Raw genomic sequence first — 22,773 nt, forward strand, 5'->3', positions numbered from 1 at the left:
CCAGCCGCTGCTCCTGATACAAGGCCCAGGACAATATTTCAGAGGGAGTGCAAAGAACAACCCCCACATGCCAGTTTAAAGGTTTGGGAGATTCAGGGTATACGAGGATCATTTTGTGAAAATAATCTCCTACCTTGTTTGGAACCGTGAAGCTCTAAAAAGTAAGCTATGCAATGAGCTACTAACTCCGCTGCAAGTCTCTTCAGAGGTCAGAAGTAAGTACCCTCTTCCCATTAACCCCCCCAACAAAGTCCTTCCCATAATGAGACCGCTGTGATGAAATTCGTACCCGAGCTCAAGGTAAATATTTTAGTGGTAAAGATAGTAGTGAAATCTAAGAGACATCAGGTACTGAGGACTATGTTGTGTGTCCTTTGCCGAAAAGATCCTGGGAGAACCAGTTAAACCAATGAAAGATGATGCAGATTGAGAGAAGCTTTCATTTCCAATATGAGCATTTCATATCAGAAGCCTGTCCTCGCTATTTTCTTTAAAATAAAAACAAAGGGAGATGTTAAAAGGGATGGTTGGCAGGAGTGAAAAGATCACAGAACACAAAGTTCTACAAAGGAGAGATGTATGGCCCACTGATTTCTGAAGTCTGGTCAACCAGGGAGGCCACTGTGTGATTTTGTCATCTGTCTTCAGTGTTGTCACTTAGCTCCCTGTAGCTGGTTATTCTCATTACAGATCACGAAATAACACATCCGTGACAGCCTGAGGGGGTCTGCAACTCTATTTTGCTCGGTAGATCTGTTTTGTGACATAGATAGCATGAATGCACATCCTGCTATCAGAAGCTTGTTTCTAAGCCACCTTAGGTGAGGGGGCTGTGTGTATTTGTCTGTCTGTCCAATACAGAGAAAAAGACCTGGAGAGACACAGAGAAAGACAAACTGATAAAAACAGAGAGAAGGAAGAAGGAAGACCCAATTACAGTCCTTACTGGGGATACAGACACATGGACTGGGAAGAAGCACCTCTCCCTTCTCCCACTGTCTGCCACCTGGCTCATCTTGGCTCTCCATGGGAAGGCGTGGTGCTGATTCATGGAGGGTTGCTTCCTACCTCAGTTGGGCTGGTTGGAATGCCCTTTGTGCCACTTTCTCAGCTTTTAGCCTGATCAATGGAGTAGTTCCTCCTTCAAACAGCAGTGGTGGCCCTTGTGAGGAAGCTACCTTGAAACATGACTTAATGCATTCTGTTTTAAGTCATTTGGGACTAAAAAAGAATGCATCTGCCTATCTGTAGAATTTCAGCATTTTTTTTTCCTTTTTGAAATTTACATTCTTTTCTATTTACAGCATGTAAGTGCAAGAATATAGAAACATGCATTACAGAGATAACACTAAAGATACCTTGACTTTTAGCTCCAATCTTTATTTCCTCCCCAGAAGTAGATAAGGGTCATAAATTTCCAATTTTTTTTGAGTGACAGCATAAGCACATGTGCTAGGGGAAGGGCAGAGGAAGAGAGAGAACCCCAAGCAGGCTTCATGCTCAGCAGCAAGGGGCATGACATGAGGATTGATCTCACGACCCCGAGATCATGACCTGAGCCAAGATCAAGAGTTGGACGCTTAACCAACTGGGTCACCCAGGTGCCCCATACATTTCCAGATGTTTTAATAATTTATTTATATACACATAAATGTATCTAGAGAAGTATATAGATTTGTCTTAGGTGTGTATTTATGTAGGTGGTGTTATACCGTTCTTATTCTGTAGCTGTGTATTAGGTAAATGCTATCACACTGTTCATATTTCATACCATTGTATTTTCCTATTTTTATTTAAAGGTATATGTTAGAGACCTTTCATATTCAGGTTGACTTCATTTTGTAAAGTATGCCAGGATATGCATGTGCTAGACTTTTCTCCTTAATCTCTTTAGGTAGTGAATCACACTGATCTGCTTTCAGTGATGAAACACCCCAAATTCTTCTTATAACCACTTTCTAGGATGGATTTGTTCATATTCTAGCTAGAATTTTTTCTCTGTGAGAATTGAACTCTAGGTTTGGGTGGTGTTTTGTTAACCTACCTTATAGTGTCCTTGTCAGGACCCAATCAATGAGACTTGTGAAATGAGTCAGGTAGTAACTTACTTCTTTCCTATGTCCTGGGAAAAATGTTAGGTATGTAGGATTTGCCTTTCCTTTGAACATGTAGTAGAACTCACGCATAAACCTATCTGGGTCTAATCTTTTATTGTTTTTACAATTTCTTCCAAGGTCACTTATCAGTTTAAGTATTTTCCTTTTTTGAGTCAAATTTATTTTAACTTTGAAAAACCCATCCACTTCATTTAGGTGTTCAGATATTTTGGTTAAAGTTACACATAGTATTCAGTCACATGTTTTTCTTCTTTTGTAATTACATTCCCTTGTCATCATGTACATTGTGAGTTTATACTCCCTCATCCTTTCCTTCCCCATCCTTCGGTCTCCCCAGTACTTGCCAAATGTTTATCTCATATGTGAATATTCAGAAAGCAATTAACTTTTACTAATCATTTTTAAGACAATTTTTGCTATATATTACATATTTATTGTATAATGCGTCTACCTTTCATTTCTGAGAAGTTTATAATTTTTGCTTTGACTATTCTGCTTTACTGCATAACAATTTAGAAGTCTATGTATGTTCATGTTTAATTTGTATGTGTATAGATTTAATGCACTCTCTCAGGGATGCCTGGATGGCTCAGTGGTTGAGCATCTGCCTTTGGCTCAGGGCATGATCCCGGGTTCCTGAGATCAAGTCCCACATTGGCTTCCTTGCATGAGGCCTGCTTCTCCCTCTTCCTCTGCCTATGTCTGCCTTTCTTTCTCTGTGTCTCTCATGAATGAATAAAATCTTTTTAAAAAATTAGAAAAAAGGGGGCACCTGGGTGGCTCAGTGGTTGAGCATCTGCCTTTGGCCCAGAAGGTGATCCTGGAGTCGCGGGATCAAGTCCCACATCCGGCTCCCTGCATGGAGCCTGCTTCTCCCTCTGCCTATGTCTCTGCCTCTCTCTGTGTGTCTCTCACGAATAAATAAATAAAATCTTAAAAAAAAAATGCACTCTCTCAATTTGTAAGTTGGCCTAGTTGTGGCCAATGAGCATGACCACCCTAATTTCTGCCTTTTGAAAAAATGCTAAGGTTTCCTCTATGGCCCAATTATGATTAGATTCTGAGATTGTTATATGTGTGTGGAGTAGCTGGAGTACAAAGAGGGGATGAAGAACACATATAATAATAGATAGCTATATATTATTATCTATTACATTCAGGACTCATATATATGTTGTATCTGTATATATATGTAAAGAGAGAGGGAGGGGCATGTCTGAATTCAGTAACATACTTGAATTGAGTCATTTAAATTGTTTTGATTAAACTAGTAAGTGTAACATTCAAATCCTCAATATTCTTACATTGTGGTCTAATTCCATTAATTTCTGAGAATCATTCATTGTCTCCTAATGTACTTGTGACTTTGCCAAATTTCTTTGTATTTTACCAGTTTTTCAGTATATGTCCTGACGCTACGTACTCACATGCTTTAATGTTAATGACTGTTAAATCATTGTGATCATCACTTTTCCTAATATGATTTATCACTGTCTCTTGCTGTTTTCTCTGAATCTGTTTTGGCTGATATGTTACTGTGGACACCTGCTTTCTTTCCTTCCTAGTATGTGGCTATTAGATCATTTTTTCATCCCTTCATTTTCAAACTTCCTGTATTATTTTTATTTTATAAATATTTCTGGCAAACAACCATAATGTTACCTAATGTCAAAACCTCTTTGTTTTTATAAGTGAATTTAACCAATTCATATGTATTATAGCTAGGGATACGTTGTCATTTTATCTTGTGTTTTGTGTTTATAGTGTGTTTGTTTCCCCTTCCTTCCTTACATCTGTTTTCTTTTTAAAGGAGACTCATGTTTCTTTGTTCTCTTTTCCCTTCTAATAATATGCAAGTTTTACTTTCCATTTTTAATTACCTATAGAAAAATCTTAAATGTGTATTTTTCTGCTAATGTCTAGAGTCTTAAATACTGATATTCTGTTCCCAAAATGGTTTATCTCCCTTTGGTCCATACTTCCCCCCACCCTACCCCCACCCCTGACCACTTCAGTTGCTATAACCTCTGTAGTGATATAATCAGGAATTTGGGAGCAAGATTATTATAGTTTATCCTTTTTTTGCATAATAAGTAAACTTTCCCTTTTTTTCTTCTCTCATTGTCTCCACATTACTTCCCATATCCTTTCTCTACATTTATTTTTCTTCTTGACAGATCATATAATACCTTAACTCTTTCAGAGTAGGTCATTAAATCTTTCTGCTATCTTGCAAGTCCATTTTCTCCTAAAAATTAAGCTGATTTGATTGGACACAATTTCAAGTTCCAAACTTTTGTCCCTCATACCTTTGAGGTTGCCATATTACGGACAGTTGCCTGATTTCTGTGTGCTTGTCACTCGCCTCTGAATTGTCTTCTTTCTGTGTATCTCTGAGGAATTTTGTGACTTCTCTTCATAGCTGTTGTTTTCAGTGTCCGCCAAAGGTATGTCTAGGTATTTGTCTATCCCCTCGCCTTTATACTGCTTGCATCAATGGACTTCTTTTTTTCTTTAAGATTTTATTTATTTATTCATGAGAGACCCACAGAGAGGCAGAGACACAGGCAGAGGGAGGCTTTCTGTGGGGAGCCTGATTTGGGATGGGATCCCAGGATCACACCCTGAGCTAAAGGCAGACTGAGCCACCCAGGTGCCCCACATCAATGGACTTTTTTCAACTGAGGACTCAGATATTCACACTGAAGACTCTTAACTCTGGGAAACAAACAAGGGGTAGTGGGGGGGATGGGGTGACTGGGTGATGGGCACCGAGGGGGGCACTTGATGGAATGAGCACTGGGTGTTATACTATATGTTGGCAAATCGAACTCCAATAAAAATATACATCAAAAAAGACTCATCTGAATATGCAAATATTCACAGTTCAGAAGTGTTCTTTCACATTGCTTTGATTAGTCCCTCCATTGGCTCTGCTCTCTCTCCTTTTAATAGAAGAAGCTGTTCTTTTGGGTGGTGGTTGAACCTCCAGCTTTCATTTTCCAGCTCTCTAAATTTTCCCATTGTGCTTGCCTTTTGTGTTGCCTTCTGGAGAATCTCTGGGCTCAGCATTTCATCTTAATTCTCTTTATAATTCAGCTTACCTGTTAAGAGTTTGATTTCAACAATCTTTTTTAAATTTCTAGACTAATTATGTTGTTAGAACTGAATATACTTTTCCTCCTGCAATTATCTGCTGTACTTAAGCCAAAGCCAAGTTCTGTCTGTCCTGTGAACTCTATTTTCTAGGGTGTCAGTTCTACTTACTGAGTTTGGTGTCCATCTTCCATGTTCTTGACATTGCTTAAGTATTTAGTGATTCTTGGTCAGATGCTGCGCTTTTCATTTAAGATGTCCTGCTTGCAACTTACTACAGGTACATCATGGTGTGTAATGCTAAGAAGTGTGGGTAGGAGTGCCCACTTCTTCCTAAGTGCAAACAGTCACCCTGAAGAATGCCTGGGCTCTCTTTCAGTGTCACACATGCTGCCCATATTAGAAAGCAGACATTCTTTACTTCCCCAAGTGGCTCAAGTGAGGAAGGGGTGAGAGGGCTATTGAAAGAATCAGGAGCAATAGAGAATTTCAGCTTCTCCTACTTGATTCTGCAACCCCTCATCCAATGGGCTCCTCTGTTCATGCGTCTACCTTCAAGCTCATAGTATAGGCTTGCAGAACTACCCACTCTTTGCAGAGGCCTCTCCTATAAATAGGGTCAGGTTTGTGGTTTCTTTTCTCTAATGCCATCAGATTAAAATATATATCTTATTATTTTGTATGATTTGAAGAGGGAGGGGAATTTTTCCAAATGATTACCTCGGGTTGATCACCTCTTTGTAGATATTATAGTTGGCCCTTGAACAATGTGGGAGTTAGGGGTTCCAGCTTTCCACGTGGTCAGAAATTCACACACAACTTTCTACTCTGCCAAAACTTAACTACTAATAACCTACTTTTGACCAGAAACCTTATCAATAACATAAACAGTTAGTTAACACATATTTTGTATATGTAGTATATATATTGTATTCCGGCAATAAAGTAAGCCAGATAAAAGAAAATGTTAAGAAAATCCTAAGAAAGATAAAATATTTTTAAGTACTGTCTGTATTTATTTAAAAAAAACAAATCCTCGTATAAATGGACCCATACAGTTGAAACCTGTGTTACTCAAGGGCCAATGGTATTTCCCCAGGTTCAGAGACAAGGAGGGAAGTTGGAATCAGATGAAGGAAAGAGGAAGAAAGAGACAATTTATGGGCTTATTCTATGCATATGAAGAAGAGCTTTGCTTGTTTTAAAATTTTGTACCCTAATAAGATATTCTTTTTCATTTTAGGTCTTGCATATAATAATGGCCAAACCTTATGAATTTAATTGGCAGAAGGAAGTTCCTTCCTTTTTGCAAGAAGGAGCCATTTTTGACAGATATGAAGAGGTAAAGAAGCATTATTAATCTTTTCTCTCAAAACATTCTTCTAATTATTTCATTTTAATTACAATGTTGAGTAAATACTCTTTGACATAAGTAAGAACATCTTTGAGATTAATAAGTTGGAATAGTTGGAAAGAGGCAAGCTATGAGATAAAATAAAAATGATAATGATACTGTAATTTATTGAGCACTTACCATGTGCCAGATATAATCATGATAATGATGCTATAATTATTGAGTGCTCACTATATGCCAGACAATCTTCTAAGCACTTGTGTGCATTATTTGTTTAATTCTTCACAACAACCTTATAAGGTCATTGCTATTATTACCCTGGTTTTACAGATGGGTTTCATGTAGTAACAGTTTTTGCCTAATGAAGTGCTTTTGGCAGACTTTCTACATAGAACTTTGTATTTGTTATAAATGGAATAGTGATTGGACTTTGCGCTAGTCACTTGCTTTGCTTGTTCCATTTGCACAGAACAGTTGGATCAAAGTTTTGGATGCTCCTGTTTCGATTACTTATTGTTTGTGCCCTTGCAAGGTGGCTGTGGCTCCAGACTTTATATAGAAGCGGGGGCTTGGGGCCACCAATCTGTTCAGACAGTTTGGGTTGATGCTTGAAGCCTCATCAGCATTGTAAATGCATTGCTTTTCTTAGGTTGTACTTGAAGTTGAGGTGAATTGGGGAAGAGAGGGTGGGGAGACTGTTGCCTGTGAGACAAAGGGAAACCTAAAACTTGTTAAGGTTTCATCTAAAATTGGAATTGGTTTCCCTTAAAGTCACTGGAATGTATGTGGTGGCTGACTGTGGTGACCCACTCAGAGGTTCAGATTGTCAGGCCTTTTCATGAGGTCTCTGGTCTCTGGGCTGACGTGACTCTGTACTTGTAGACTTGGTTTTTCCAAAATGTGTATCCTAATACCCTCTAGATTTATACTGCGTAGTTGCTTTGTAAGTAAACAAAATTGAGAAAGGCAAAGGATGGGCCTCAGTGTGGTCACTATTCTTGTATTGAATTAAAATATTGAAGTAACAGCTATTTATAGGACAAACTTGACTCCTTCTTGGAAGGAACAGCTAACCCTGTTCTGCTATGAGAAGACATAGAAAATATTCCACTCCTGGAGGCTACCACTATTAATTCTTTGGCAATTTTCTCTTACTCTTTTTCTGTTTGTTCTTTTTTTTTTTTCTCTCATTCAGAGCTGTGACTGTAATCTTTTGAAAATAAAAATCAGATTTTTTTTTTCTCTATTTCAAATACTTCCATGACTCCCTATTGTGGGATAAAGTGAAATACAAGGTCTTCCTTAATCTGGCTCCTACCTAACTCCACAGACTCTCTTCCCACCAGTTTCCTACACATAGTCTCTACTTCAGCCATAAAAATCCCCTGGTAATTCCCTCAAGGTACTATTCTGTTACATGGTTTATGTATGCTGCTCTCTTTTCCTAAAATGCACTTGTTCCTCCAAGTTTGACGGTGAACTCCTACTCATCTTTCAAAATCCAGATGGGAAGTCACCTCTTTGATATCATCCTTGACCCATTCAATAAGAATTAATAACTGCTTTGTGCCACCACTAACCTATCCTTGTACATAGTACATTGCATTCACATTTTATTTACTATTTTTATGTCTCCTACTGTATTTTGAGTTTCATGAGGGCAAATACCATATTTTACTTACCTTTCTCTCTCTCGAGACCAGCAGGATGCCTGCAACTGCCAGACTTACTTGTGGATGTGGCATTACAGAGGATTTTAGCTAGAATTGTTTCCAACTTGGTCTGGTTTGTTTGTTCCTTCTCTCAGCAAGTGAAAGGATGAGAGTACTTGATAATCTTTGAGATCTGTATGGGGATCTAAACCTCAACAGGTTTAAAATATCGGGGTAAATCGGTAAATCGTGTTACAGTTTTTATTTTTTGGATAAAAAATGACCAATATCAACAGTTTGATAGAGTTTAGGCTTAATACAAAGTATAAGTTATTGAAATTGACAACTTTTATCCACTTTACCCAGAGTGGCAAAGAAGGACAAGGACTGGCTTTTCTAGAAGCACTTATAAGCATTTCTCCCAGGTAAGCCATATCCAGGTTAGATATTAGAGTCACCAAGATAATGACCTTTGCCCTTGATTTTGAGCTAGTGGGGCATCACTCCCTGCATCTGCTAGAGTGCCCTCAATTGGCAGTTTCTTCAGTCAGCATCCCAAGCACTGGAAATCTATAGGATTATGTAAAAATATGGCATGGCTTCTAATAATTCAGAGAAGGTCATTTTGAAGAGATTGAATATAATCACTGGCTGAGTATCTTGACTGTTGTCATATAAGAAGAAACACATTAGAGGAGAAAAGTACTATTTTTATGCTTTATCAAGTGACATGTGATTTGATGAACTAGAGATTATTTTTTATTTCTCAGGATGATTTTCTTTAGCTGTTAATCATCACAACTCATATGTAGAAAACACTTATTTACGTGGGCTTCTAAAGGCAATTGCTTTTTCTCCCAGGTTCCTCTGCAAATGAGGTAATAGTCAAAATCTTGAACAAATATTAAATGTAACCCAGCTTGGCTTTCAGCTTTAAGTGATATCTTATCAGGATTTTCAGCAAAACAAGTTTTCACTTCATGAAATCGATGCCTCTCTTCATCACAACGTCTCAAACAAGAAAGTCACAGTGTTAGAAATTGGACCGTAACTACTTTTAATTACCTTTCCCCAATCATGTAAGATTCAGTTCTTTGGAGCCACGGCTACTGAAATATTGAGGGCAACAGAATGCAAGCAGAAAAGGGTTGTTTCTACTGTCTGTGTGAACAGCCATGGGAAATGAGTTGATAGCAAGCGAGAGGAACACAACTGGAACATCCCAAAAGCACTATATAGCAAAGGGACCATTTGTGAAGTGGCATAAATGCCTTCAGCACCATATGACAACTACCATTATCATGAGGACCTGAGGGATCACCCAAATATTAAATTATGTTCCACCTACATGTCTAAAGAAGGCAGGGGTGGGGAAGGGTGTCAAGCTGAGAGTGAGCAGGTACTAGGTCAGAAAAAAAGAAGTGTTTGCTAGTCACTATTTTAAAAGTATTTGCTATTTTTGCCAAGAAATGGCAAGAAATAAGTGCAACTGCATTTAAGCACTATTTTATTATTTCTGTATTTCTTTTGAGGTAGGCCAAATTTTTAGAGACTGTGTAACATAGCAGCCTGCATTGTAGTCCGTGATGCTCTCCCCATGCCACTGTGTAAGTCTGCTGCTTTTTATCTAACTCGACTTATAAGTTCTTGAAATGCAAAATGTATTTTGTTTCCTAAGGGATGCTTGTTACTTGCTCAGCCTTTAAAGCAGAGATTTTTCTCTTGCAGAGGCAAGAAATAGCAGTACTTTTTAAACACACGCAACCCAAATGTCTCCAGCTCAAAGAATCTCCTGGCTTTCTTTTGATTACTTATTAAAAGGCTGAAGGCCTTATCCCCTGGTGATGCCGGGCCCACCCCAGTCTTTCCTAGAATTCCTACCTGCTGACACTTTGTTGCTGATGGTTCATATCCTCAGTGTCTTCATACCTCTCTATTCCCAGGACTGTTCCCTGCTCTGGTTTGTTTTGCTCTCTGAATCTTTTGTATATATCATCAAATCCCAAGAACAAGAATACTGTACAAAATAGACTTCCACATAAGATTTGGTGGTAGCAAAGGGGGGTTAGAGCACACAACTGGACTCACTTCAAGGTTAAAGTTCAGAGATTGGGACGCCTGGGTGGCTCAGTGGTTGAGTGTATGTCTTTGCCTCAGGTTGTGATCCTGGTGCCCTGGGATCGAGTCCCGCATCAGGCTCCCCAAAGGGAGCCTGATTCTCTTTATGCCTATGTTTCTACCTTTCTCTCTGTGTCTCTCATGAATAAATAAATAAATATTTTTAAAAAAATGTCAGAGATTGTACCAAACAAATTTTCTTAGCCAGCCTGGCCAGGGAGTATCTCTCACTGTCTTCTCCTTTTGCCCCTCTCCTCCACTAGGAGGCATGTTCTAGTTTCTCTTCCTTACTTTTAAAAATCTCCTCCTCAGAGTCCTTTTCCAAATCACCCATTTCCTCTTTTCCACATGCCTTTTCTCCAAATTAAAAAAAAAAAAGTTTTTAATTTTTTTTCTTTCAAGCCAAACAAGCAAACAAAATTTTAGTACCTTCTCATCCTGAGCAGTTTGGAAGTGAGAGTTTGAGGTAAAAAGGGAGCCAAACTCTCCTGAGACCTTTACTTTTGCATAATCTTGCATAATCCTTCTAGATTGGTGGTCACCAGAGGAGCAGTTGCATGATGAAGATGGTCAGTCCTCATGTCTCTCATTACCACATGTGGCTGTCCAGCACTTGAAATGTGCCTGATGGGATGGAGGGAATTGGGTTTTTGTTTTTGTTTTTAAGATTTTATTTACTTATTCATGAGAGAGGTAGAGACATAGGCAGAGGGAGAAGCAGGCTCCCTGTGGGGAGTTGATGTGGGACTTGACCCCGGGATCATGACCTGAGCCACAGGCAGACACTCAACCACTGAGTCACCCAGTCACCCTTGGGAACAGGGCTTTTAATTTTAATTAATTTTAATGTAAGCTGACCTAGCTACACATGACTAGTACCTATCTTATTGGGCTGCACAGTTCTAGACAACAAGCTCAAACCACAACCAGATGTTAAAATGCCATCTTCCTCTCTCAACACAAGAGAAGGAGTTCTTCATTCACGTGGTTGGAATCTACGGTTCACTTCAGCCATTTCTTCATGATTGCAGCCAGAGCAGAGATTTAAGTGTTTTAGAGATGACTCACCTCAGGCCCCCATCCTTCCCACATCCCAGATCCCCAGGTAGAGGCCACCCCTTTTTTCTCACCCATGGGACTTGATTGTAGCTGAGACCAGCTGCTAGGGTAGAGTCCCCTTTTCTTGCAAAACCTTGGTCTTTTATACTAGCCCCTTCCACCCTCTGCCTCCCTACCCTCTCTCCCAACACACACTTCTGTGGAATTGGTTGGTGCTTCCAGCTGCTGCCAGGACAAGGGAAACAGTCATTGCAGTTACCAGACGCTGTGGATATCAAAGAGCACAATCAGTACTAACCTAAAGTAGGGCCTACTGGGACTAGCTAACATTGGCCTCTTTCCAGGGCAGCTCAGAAATCAAATGGAGGGCCATGCAGTGAATCTCCAAAAGGCCCAGACAGCCTACACACCCCAGGCTGTTCATCAGGGAAGTGAAGAATTTTCTAAATATAATTTTCAAAAAAAAAAAAACCCTAAAAACACAACCCTCATAGAAAGTATTTTGGCTTCAAGATTTATTTAACCCCTCAGTGAGGACACAGGCAGGGTGGTAAAGCTGCTTCCAAGAGCATTGGAGAAAGAGAGTGATTCAGTGGACCCTTGAACAACCCAGAGTTTGGGGCCCTGACCTTGGCACAGTAAACAATCCACATATCACTTTTGGCTCCCCCCAAAACTTAACCACTAATGGCCCACGGTTGACCAGAAACCTTATTAAAATAACAGTTGATTAACATGTATTTCGTGTGCTATATGTATCATCTACTGTATTCTTATGATCAAGGGAGCTATAGGAAAGAAAGTGTTATTAGGAAAAATCCTAAGGAAGATACATTTATAGTACTGTACTGAGCTTATAAAAAAAAAAAGAAAAGAAAAAAAAATCCACATATAAATGGACCCATGCTGTTCAAGGGTCAACTATGTATAGTCAGGTTGGGGGAAAGCTGACCCAAGTTTTGTCAATTAGATACAAAATGGGTTACTGTCCAGTAAGACAATAAAACAGTAACTCCTATGGTTGTCTTTTCTACCAGACACAAATCACATGCATCTCTGTGGAACACAAAATAGTTGGAACTTATCTAGCTAACTGCAAAGAATCTGGGCCCTAAAAGATTGCAACTAGTAGGTTGAACAAAAGTACATTCTTCTAATGAAATAAATACCCCTTGTTTGGCCTTTTAGACAGTGCTCCCTTATAGTGTCAAGAATATATATGCCCATTTTTTATCTTCTTCTCAAGTTTTGGATCATTTAAACTGAATTGTACCTACAGAGTTAGGACATTAGTCTCAGAGTAGAAGTAGAATTTTGCAGACTACGTGTATTTGCAGTGAAGGATGCTTACAGAGTCATCATGATGGTAATAATAATCATAATATTTATTAGTCTTTCAACTTTTCTTTTTGTTTTAAAGATTTATTTATTTGAAAAAGACCATGCATGAAAGAGAGCAAGCACAAATGGTGGGGATGGAGGGAAGCAGCAGCGGGGGAGGGAGACACAGACTCTCCACTGAGCTGGGGAGCCTGACTCAGGGCTCAATCCTAGGACCCTGGGATCATGACCTGAGCCAAAGGCAGAGACTTAACCAACTGAGCCACTCAGGTGCCCCTAGTCTTTCAACTTTTCTAAAAGGTAGAGCATTTAATGATTAGTGACAAAACCAAATAAAAAATTAATTTTCCTCATGTGTAGGGGGAGTACAAGAAGGTGTTGCAAAGTAGAAATGGTTGGGGAACTGGAGGAAGGACCAGAAAGTTAACATTCTCAGTGGCAAGTATTGCTGGTTGGTTGATGGTACATGGACCACCTATTATTTAAAGCCTAAAATTGCCAATCACAAATCCAAAAATAATACAATTTCAAATTTGGAGCTGGAGGAGTGGAAAAAATACAGGGAAATGAGTCAACAGAGCGTAATTTCTGAATTTTTATCCTAAGAAACCTATTACTTCATGTGCCTCGTAGCTGTTAGTTCACGAATTGCTTGCCCTGTCACAAATTTCACTTTCTTCAAACTCCCATTCCCACTAGAATTGGACGTTTAAAGCAAAACCAAAAATGTGTTGATATCACTTCCTTATCCAACAAATTAAGTCCAGACATCTCATTTCAAAACTCAGTATGTGGCCTGGATGCTCTGCCACCCTCACTGCTCTGCTTTCCCCAAAGTCAAGATGTGATGAGGAAGGTGGTGGGTCATGTTCCTTGTGGTGTGAGAAGGTTGAAAGGGGTGTCAGATATGAGTGGCTGGCCTGGGATGCCTCGGAGAGAAGGCCCCCTTTGGGCTGAGTCTTGATGGAAGGTCCAACCAGCTGATCAAAGCACAGCTGATATGAGGAGTGAGCCCACAGCTGGAGCAAGTCACGAGTGTGGAACAGGGGAGAGTGACTTATCCAGCTGGGGCAGAGGGAAGGGTGGTGGAGGGTAAGAGCTGAAGCTACAGATGGGCAATGTCCACACCATAAATGGCTTTCCTTTCCAGCCCAAGGTGTTGGCACCAGATCCTAGAAGTCATCAGAGATTTTGATGGGCTTTTCAGCAGGAAAAGTAGGGTCTGAAGGATAACTAGAAAGTGGATATGGCTAGGTTAGTTGTGTGAATAGTCTGGGAGAGTAAAGGTGGGATTGAAGGACCCAATGGACATTCAGACACTAGGGACATAAGGGGAGAAGCTGGGCATGGGAATGAATTAGAGGATTTTCTGACCCAGTAGGTGTAGAAGGTGAAAGAATGAGGAATGCAAAGTGAGGTTGGGAGTTCTGGCACGGATGCTGGGGTGAGCTCTGATGGAGGTAGAGAGAGCACCAGAGGACTACATTTATGGATGCACTAAGGTTGTTCCTCTTCCTGAAATGAACAGCATTTGTCATCCTATCTCTGTAGTACCTAAGAAACATTTTTCTTATAATAGAAATCGCCTAAGTTTTAGTTAAAAATAAGCTGAGCAGAAAGGGAATTGAAAAACATGACTATCCAAGAGGATGAACAAATGGATGCACAATCAAGTAGGAGAATAAGTGGTGTAGAGCCAGAACAAGGAGCTTGGATTTCTTTCTGGTTGTTATGGGAAGCCATTTCAGCAGAGACTGACATGTTCTGAGTTACATTGTAGAGACAGCTATTTTGGTGATTCTGTAGAAGATGGTTTAGGGGGGCAGAGAAAGGCAAAGTGCAGGTAGAAGATATGAGAGCATGGTTGGAGAACACCAGGAATTTAATTTAAGGAAGGTGAGCTGGAGTCTTACTCCTTCCTCTTACTATATTTCTCTAGGCAATTCTTACCGTCTCTGTGCTACAGTAGAGATTTTAAGGTGGGTCTGTCTAAAATGATTTTGCAGTTCTGTATCTATCTGCCTGCCTTCAGGTGCCCTTCTTGTCATCACAGCCATCTGACTTCCTCTTCACAGGATAAGAAAGTTAAGGACAGGTACCTGGGCACTTAATCAGTTGGCCTGAACACAGAAACAACTCAAAGCTGCATGACCTAACATCAGCCAGGTTTTTGCAGAAAACACCCAGGCGTGTTCCTTCCTCTAGATCAGATTTAATTTTTTTTTTCTAAATTCATGTATTCTTTTTAAGTTGGCTCTATGCCCAACTGGGGCTTGAACTCCTGACCCTGACATCAAGAGTCACATGTTCTATCGATGGACCCATCCAGATGCCCCAAGACCAGATTTTAAAACAACATTTCTAATAATATTACTGTGCTTTCAAATTCCCAAAGCTTAGAGCTTGTTGCCATCCAGCCTGAAGCATGAGAAGCCTGTGTGGTTTGAAAAAATCTAGGAAGTAAGTGGGAGTGAAGGCAGAAGACTCTGGTTTGAGCCTTAACCCAGATATTTGCAAGTTACAACCTTGAGCAAGTCCTTTCACCCGTGTGAGTGAGCATCCATTTTGCTTCAAGCGTGTCAGTATATTAGTGCCAGAGATTCCTAGTGGGAGTGTATGAGTCACCCACGGAAGTGTGGATGTGTCTTCAGAGCAAAGGCCCTACCATGGTTGAAACCGTGTCTGTTTTGTTGTGTCCCAGTGTTCATCCAGAGTAAAATGTTCAGCCAATAACTCAAGAGATACCAATGCAAACTCTTGACATAAATACTCAGAATTCTAATGTTCCTGCCAGTAAATGGCATAAGCCTGTCCCCCCTTTCATTTTCTACCTTAATGAAGGGTGAGGGCTTGATTAACAGAAGTCTGGGATAATCCCAGGTTTTCATTGCATAGATCCTGATGCATATCTGCTCCTTTCCCTGTGGGTAAGTTTAAAAGAGCAACTTCAGAATCACAGATTGTACTGACCCACCCTCTGTCACTCTCTGCTTGAGTGTACGAGCTGCCCTTGAAAAAGAAGAATGTGCCTTGATTAGAGCAATGAAAACATGTATATGAAATGAGATGTTTTCCAGAGTGCTAAGTATAGATCTATCCAAGGATTTGGAAATGAAGAAGTCTGAAAGTAATGGAACTATAAAAGATAGCTGCCCCAAGGAGGAATAACCAGAGGTTGGGCTTGATTGACCAGCATGTAAAGTTACAGGATGGCAAGGAGAGCAAGAGTGAGCCTGATTTGAAGTCCTGCTAGGAGATAGGACATAAAACCTGGAAGGAGCAATGAGGCCTGAAAGGGAAGAAAGGCATGAGTTAGGAATGTGAAAAGACAGAGGTTTAAAAGGATCAGGTTTGGGTCAATAATTTTATCAAGTTTTGCTGTGTAACATACCACACTAAAGCTTAGTGGCATAGCAGAGGAATGCTTTTCTCTGCTCTCTTAGGTTCAGTGACTCAGGCTTGCAAAAATAAGCTAACAAAAGTGAAATAAACAGGAGAAAAGGCATACAAGTTTTATTGATATTAATATTTTTATGGCCACAGGAGCTTCACAGGAAGGTGAAAACCCAAAGAAATGGGTAGACTCAGAAGCTTATATACCATTTTAACAAAATATGATAAATTGTAGAGAAATGACAAAAGGAAAAGGGGATTTGGGCTTTTAGGGGCAGTAAATTGTGGGAAGGTAGATATATATGTATGGGGAAACTAATGAACTGATAGAGGTTATCTTAGTAAGGTTTGTTTGTGCAGACTCATCTTGGTGCCAGCTTTCTATCTTCATGCCCATAAAATTCTCTGGAGAGGGGATTTATGGTCACCCTCATTCATTTCTCAAAAGTTTCTACTTTTAATCAGACAAGGGAAGCTTCGAGGAGGCCTCTTTCTGCATCTGTTGATTCTCAGTTATTTTCAATTCACCATGATCCATATGCCCAAGTGGCATATTTGGGAGATATATTCCAATCCCAAATAGTTAAAGATAGCAACCATTTATATAGTCCATGGATCTGTGGGTCAGCCATCAGGTGGGGCTCAGCAGGGCCGACTGGGGGCTGGCTGATATCAGGTGGCCTTAGCAAGACCTTCTCTCTGGTCCACCTGCTCTGTCATCCATCTGTCAGCACACGAGGCTTGTTGTCTCTTGGGGTCAGCCGTATTTCTGCTGCATTCTCTAGGCCTAAAGCAAGTCACAAGACCGGCCCATACACTCCACCTCTTGTTGGGAGAAGCTGTAAGTCATGCTGCAAGGGGTGTGGATGCACAGAGGTGTGAAGGATTGGGCCGTCTTTGCAGTCAACCAGTTTTCTTAGGTACTTTTTATGTACTCTTTATCATCCCATGGTTAAAAGCTTAGAGCAGCAGTCAACATGCTTTTTCTGTAAAGAACTAGAGACTTTATCAGGTTTTACAAGCCACACGGTCTCTGTTACAAATACTCAACTTTGTGGCACAAAAGCAGTCACAGAACATCGATAAAACATAATTGAATTAATGGGCTATGTTCTAATAAAATTTTATTTTTGAAAATGGGCATACTGGATTTGACCCACAGGCTCTAGTTTGCAGATACCTTGCTCAGAAGACAAATAAAGTTGAACAGAAATAAATAACATGGGAGCACCTGGGTGGGTCAGTGGTTGAGCCTCTGCCTTTGGCTCAGGTCGTGGTCCTGGAATCCTGGGATCGAGTCCCACATCAGGCTCCCTGCGAGGAGCCTGTTTCTCTCTCTGCCTGTGTCTCTGCCTCTCTCTGTGTCTCTCATGAATAAATAAATAAAATCTTAAAAAAAAAAAAGAAAGAACATGTGAGTTTGGGTGGTAATGATGCATTCAGCTTTAAGCAGTTACTTTTAGCTCATCATTTTTGCCCTTAACAAATGTATTATTTTATTTTCAGGTTAGTCATTCTCCACTTCTTTTCCTTTTACCTCTAAAATTGTATCAGCTTTCCTGTGCCACTGAGCACTTTGATCTTTCTTCCCTATAAGATGTTCCAGTTTTTTTTGTTTGTTTGTTTTTGCTTATTACTCTTTTCATTTTTATGCTTTTCCCTCTCTGGGAAGTTTCTTTGGGTTTGCTTTTCTTTGTTTCTTCACAAAGGTAGAAGATAACTCTATTCCCTGGAGGAACAGAAGCATCTCACCCATGAAATAGCGTCTGAGTCAGTCTCATGGAAGACCCTATGACTTGAGATTCATGCTATTCACAGGTGCCAGAAGGATGGCTTATTCTCAGAAGACATGTGAAATGCATCCACTAGGAAACTAGACTAGGAAATCTCAGGTAGTGTAGATTTACAAGGAGCATGTGGAATCAGAAGGAAACAATATATAAAGAAAGTATATAAATAATGAGCCAATAAATTAAAATATAGGGGCTGAGAAGCTGCTTAGGTGCTAGTTCTTTGTTGTTTCTATTCAACCTGAAGTGTAAATAGGAAAATGCTCAATATTTGCTTCTTCAAGCCATGTCTGTGACTGCCAGTGAGCAGGTGCACAGTGGCCAGGGCATCCTTTTCATGAGGATGAATGCGTACAGCCTTGTGGATCTCCAGGCTGATGGTGAAGAGACCTGAAGGACATCCGGGCTGCATTTCCTTTGGAGTATTCTCTTTGGGCTTGCTCTCTGTTGATGCTATGGTCTAGCCATTGAATTAATAGAGTTCGTTCAAGGGTGAACAAATGAACAGTCAAGTGAAGTATACAGCATATGTTAAAAGTGAATCATTTTAAAGTCCTTTCTTGGGTAATACAACTATGTTTATTTAAACTCCACTTCATGTGAATGAATGCCCCGTTCCTAAAAATTATGAGGAAATGTTTTCACTGTTTACTGATTTTGGTAATTTTTAGGGAGCGTGCATTTTAGGTCTTACACTAGAAATGTGTGCCAGGGCCAAGATGAGCCTTTACTAGGTGCTCTACAAATGCTGTTACTGTGTAAATGCTGAACAAACATTGTTTCATTGAAACCTCAGAAGAGGCCCGTTGTTAGGTGGGTCTCTAGCCTCCTTTTACAGATTGCAGAACCAAGGCCAATGATGGGTAAACATGCCACCCAAGGCAAAACAGCTGCTCACAACTGAGAGGAAAGATTCCATATGCTAGCCTGCCCCGGTTCTCAAAGTGTGGTCCTTGGCCAGGAGCACCAGCAGCATCAGGAGCACTTGTTAGAAATGCAGAGTCTCAGGCCCCACCCCAGACCTACCAAATCAGAAACTCTGAGGGTGAGGTTCCAGCAGTCCCTGTTTTAAGAGTTCTCCGGGGTGGTTCTGACTATGCAGCTCGAGTTTGAGAAGCACGAGGCATAGACCAAGTCAGGGAGTTTGGGATTTCCTAAGAGGAAAAAAAATTAAATGCATTCAAAGTTCTTTACAGCTGATCTCCCCCAACCAAGCAATGCAGATAAAGAGGGGGAACTGTTCAATAAACGGGACTTTTCTTTTTTCCAGAGGAGTTGAATATTTTACTGTTCAGTGTGCTGAGCACTTGACATCAGTCATCTCTTTAAACCCTCAGATGGTGGTAAGGATTAAATGAGATTATTTTCCACGTTATAGAGGAAAGAGAAGCCTAAATCAATTAACGAATTACCTACTATTCAACATGTAGTGACCAATGGAGACTATCTCCACAACTGACGTATTGATGAAGAGAACACACATGAATCACAGCTACCTGTATTATGACTTGGGACCTTGAAGTGTCTGCCATTTGCAAATGATGCGATTCAAAATATGGCATCTTGATATGTTGAATATTTTAAGGCGGAGGAGTTTGAAATTCATTTGGAATCATTCCTTTTCTTCCGCCCACTCCCAAAGCAGGTCATAAAAAACCCACCTGTGAGAGGGTGCCTCTCTATACCTGGAGAAAGAAGCATCCTTATCTCCAACAGAATAGGTACTCTGAGAAGAATCTGAACAAATAGGACTTCCTGAGAACCCCCAGTGTAGTATATTTAACCTTATAGCCCTTGACCTTATATTATATTTAACCTTATAGCCCTATTTCTAAATGACTGTAGAAATATTTCTACATGACTGTTCATCAAACCTAACACAAAAATACTTAGGTTTAACTGTTTTTTCCTAGTCTTCATTTTCTTATGTTGACTCCCATGTCACATGTTAAAAAACAGAATTCATCCAAGTAAATGTAAAGATTGAATTGGCTTTATTAAACAGTTCATGAATTGGGTAGCATCCCATCTGTCCATCCAGAAAATATAAGAGCTCTGTTGAGCTGCAGGTAGGGAAAGGTTTTTGAAGGCAGAGAGGGAACGGAGAAGGAATTATTAGCAAAGAATGCATTGTTTCAGGCAAAGTTGCCTTCCTAAGGGGAACAGAGGGGGTCTGTCAGTGGAGTAATTCCTAATGCACACCAGGAAACTCTAGGTTGGCTGTTTACAGGTCACATGTGAGGTTGAAACTGCAGTTTAGGTATTAAGTCTTGGTTTGCTTACATGGGACCTTAACATAAGTGACTTCATTTGGGGCCTGTGGTTCTTTTTATTATACATATAACATATATTTAATAAATTTGTATGCTTTTCTTTTGCTGATCTTTCTCAGTTTAATTTTCAGACCCAGACAGGGACCCTAAGAGGATTAAGGAAAACTTTTTTAAAAAATATTTTATTTATTTACGAGAGAGAGAGAGAGAGAGAGAGAGAGAGAGAGAGAGGAGAAAACACATGCGCACATGTGCGTGAGTGGGGGGGAGGGGCAGAGGGAGAAGCAGACTCCCCACTGAGCAGGCAGCCAGACCTAGGCTCCATCCCATCCTGATCAGAGCCAAAGGCAGACACTTAACTGACTGAGCCCCAAAACATTTTTTTCTCCTACACAGTTTTTTGAAGATAGGTATGATATTTAAATATACACATACAGTTAGCAATGGGAGCTACTTAACTTTTTTAGTAACCTATTTGCTTTATCTATTTCAGACCATAATAATTATATTACTATATCCAGGAATTCTTAATTTGATTCTTTTAAGGAAATGAGGATAGAATTTATTTTTCATATATTTGCCCCTCACAGCAAATAAATGCCCCTCAGAATGCTAATACCTGTATCTTATAATCAATGAAGATCAGCCTTTAAGGATGGAAAAGTATTAACCAGTATTTTTTTAGTCACTAATTTTTTAAGGGGAAAAAAGCTAGGTAAAATGTATTATATGGAAAGAAAGAACATAATATTTTCTTTCAATCAATGAAAATAGACGTAAAATATCCTCAGCAGGGAAGCCTGTCTTATAATACTTCATATTGATAGACTAATAAGCATATGTTTTTAAACTACTCACTCTCAAAAGCCATAAATAGTAAACAATTGCTGTGAAATGGTACCTTGTCAAAAGCATGTAACGTAGTGTATTGGCTGAACCAATATGGCTTCCCAGGCTTTGAGGCCAACATGCTCTTTCCACTAAGAAGCTACTCTGAGGACAGTCTTGCTGGTGCCTCTAGTGCTCTTCTGCTATGGATTCTCTTCTCCCAGGTACCTAAAAGGGCAGATAATCCTTCTAACTGGTGAAATGCAAAAAAGAGCCTAGTTTTTGGATACTCCCCAAAATCAAAGTTGCCAGGATATTATTTACAGATAAAGAAAGGTTTTGTACTAAGTGGTATTTAGGGTAAAAATCTTTGCCAGAGAGCTCTTTCTTGAGGTGTTTGAAAAACACATAGTTAAGGGCGTGGGTTTGGCGTTAAACAGAAACGCCTTTAACTTTGGCTTTGCAACTCAATAAATGGGACTGTAAGCCAGTCTTAACCCCACTGAGCACTAAATCATAGTTTCCTTGTCTGAAAGATGGGGATGATAGTACCTATTTCACAGAGCCATTATCAGAAATAATTAAGATGGATATTTTTAGAGTGTAAGTTAAAGTATACCTCTATTCTAGTTTAAACCTTCATGGGCTTTCTATCTCATTTCAAATAATTTCCAAACTCCTTCCTATGGCCTACAAGCCCCCTATGTGACCCTTCACTCTAGTGTCCCATTGATATTCCCTGAAAATACCTGGCACATTTAAACCTCAGGGCCTTTGCACTTGCAGTTCCCTCTCTGGACTACTCTTCCTCCTATTTCATCAGCAACCCCCCCCTCCAGCATACACATATTACCCTTACTGTTTTAGATATTTTTACCTTCACATTTATCAATTCCTGATATATTGTTTTTTGTTCACTGTCAAAATTCCCCCTAGAATATAAGCTGTGAGAGCAGATCCTTTGTTTTTATTTATTGCTATATCTCCAGCCGGGAAATCATTTATCACCCAACAGATACTAATAAGCACCTGCCGTAATCCAGTGATTGATTCCTTAGTGACATATCTAAGACTCAGATTTTTTTGTTATTTAAATGGTTCCTAATTTTTTTTGAAGATTTTATTTATTTGAGAGAAAGAGAGAGAGCGTGAGAGACAGCAGGAGCAGGGGAGAGAGGGAGAAGCAGACTTTCCACTGAGCACGGAGTCCGATGTGGGGCTCCATCCCTGGACCTTGGGATAATGACCTGAGCCAAAGGTAAATGCTTAACTAACTGAGGCACCTAGGTGCCCTTAAATGGTTCCTAATTTTTAAAGAATTTTAAGGATACCAAAGAACTGCCACTGGAGGTCCTTTTGCAGGGGGATCTGGAGAGTTTAGCAAGAGATCCCATCTGGGGCAGCCATGGAGGTTTGCCACTTACATCTCCTTCCAGTGGACCCTGCCACGAGCCCTGTGGTCAGAAGATGGCCTCCAGCTGCCATGGCTTCAGCACCCTTATGGCGTTAATGCTAGAGTTTTCAGCCAGTGGCAGAGATTCTAGAGCTGGTCCTTGTCTGCCCCAGATGAAGCTGGTGGGCACTCCTTGCCCCTGGAGTCCCATCCACCTGGTAGAGACCCTTCCTCTTGCCTCTCCTCTCTGGGATCTTAGTCCTGCTTCATGGTTTGAGGTCTCTCCCTGCCTGTTCCTGCATCCTCTCCCCTTCCCCTGATGCAGCAGTGCCACTTCGGTGGAGAACAATCATGCTCTA

The 22,773-nt window shown here is 40.2% G+C and overlaps 1 protein-coding gene across 14 annotated transcripts in view; it reads left to right on the forward strand.

Moving 5' to 3' along the window:
- Nucleotides 1-22,773, forward strand: part of PLCB4 (phospholipase C beta 4) — a 417,242-nt gene that overhangs the window by 239,025 nt on the left and 155,444 nt on the right. For 13 of the 14 annotated variants that reach the window (XM_041733173.1, XM_041733165.1, XM_041733160.1 and 10 more), the window contains one exon: nt 6,457-6,555. In XM_041733173.1, the coding sequence (XP_041589107.1) occupies nt 6,472-6,555 (84 nt within the window). In that variant the 5' untranslated portion in view covers nt 6,457-6,471. Of the gene's footprint in view, nt 1-4; nt 216-6,456; nt 6,556-22,773 lie in introns of those variants that run through there. The other variant, XM_041733170.1, reaches the window with a different exon arrangement.

This window comes from Vulpes lagopus, chromosome 18 (genome assembly GCF_018345385.1).
Source record: "Vulpes lagopus strain Blue_001 chromosome 18, ASM1834538v1, whole genome shotgun sequence".
Classification (NCBI taxonomy): Eukaryota; Metazoa; Chordata; class Mammalia; order Carnivora; family Canidae; genus Vulpes; species Vulpes lagopus.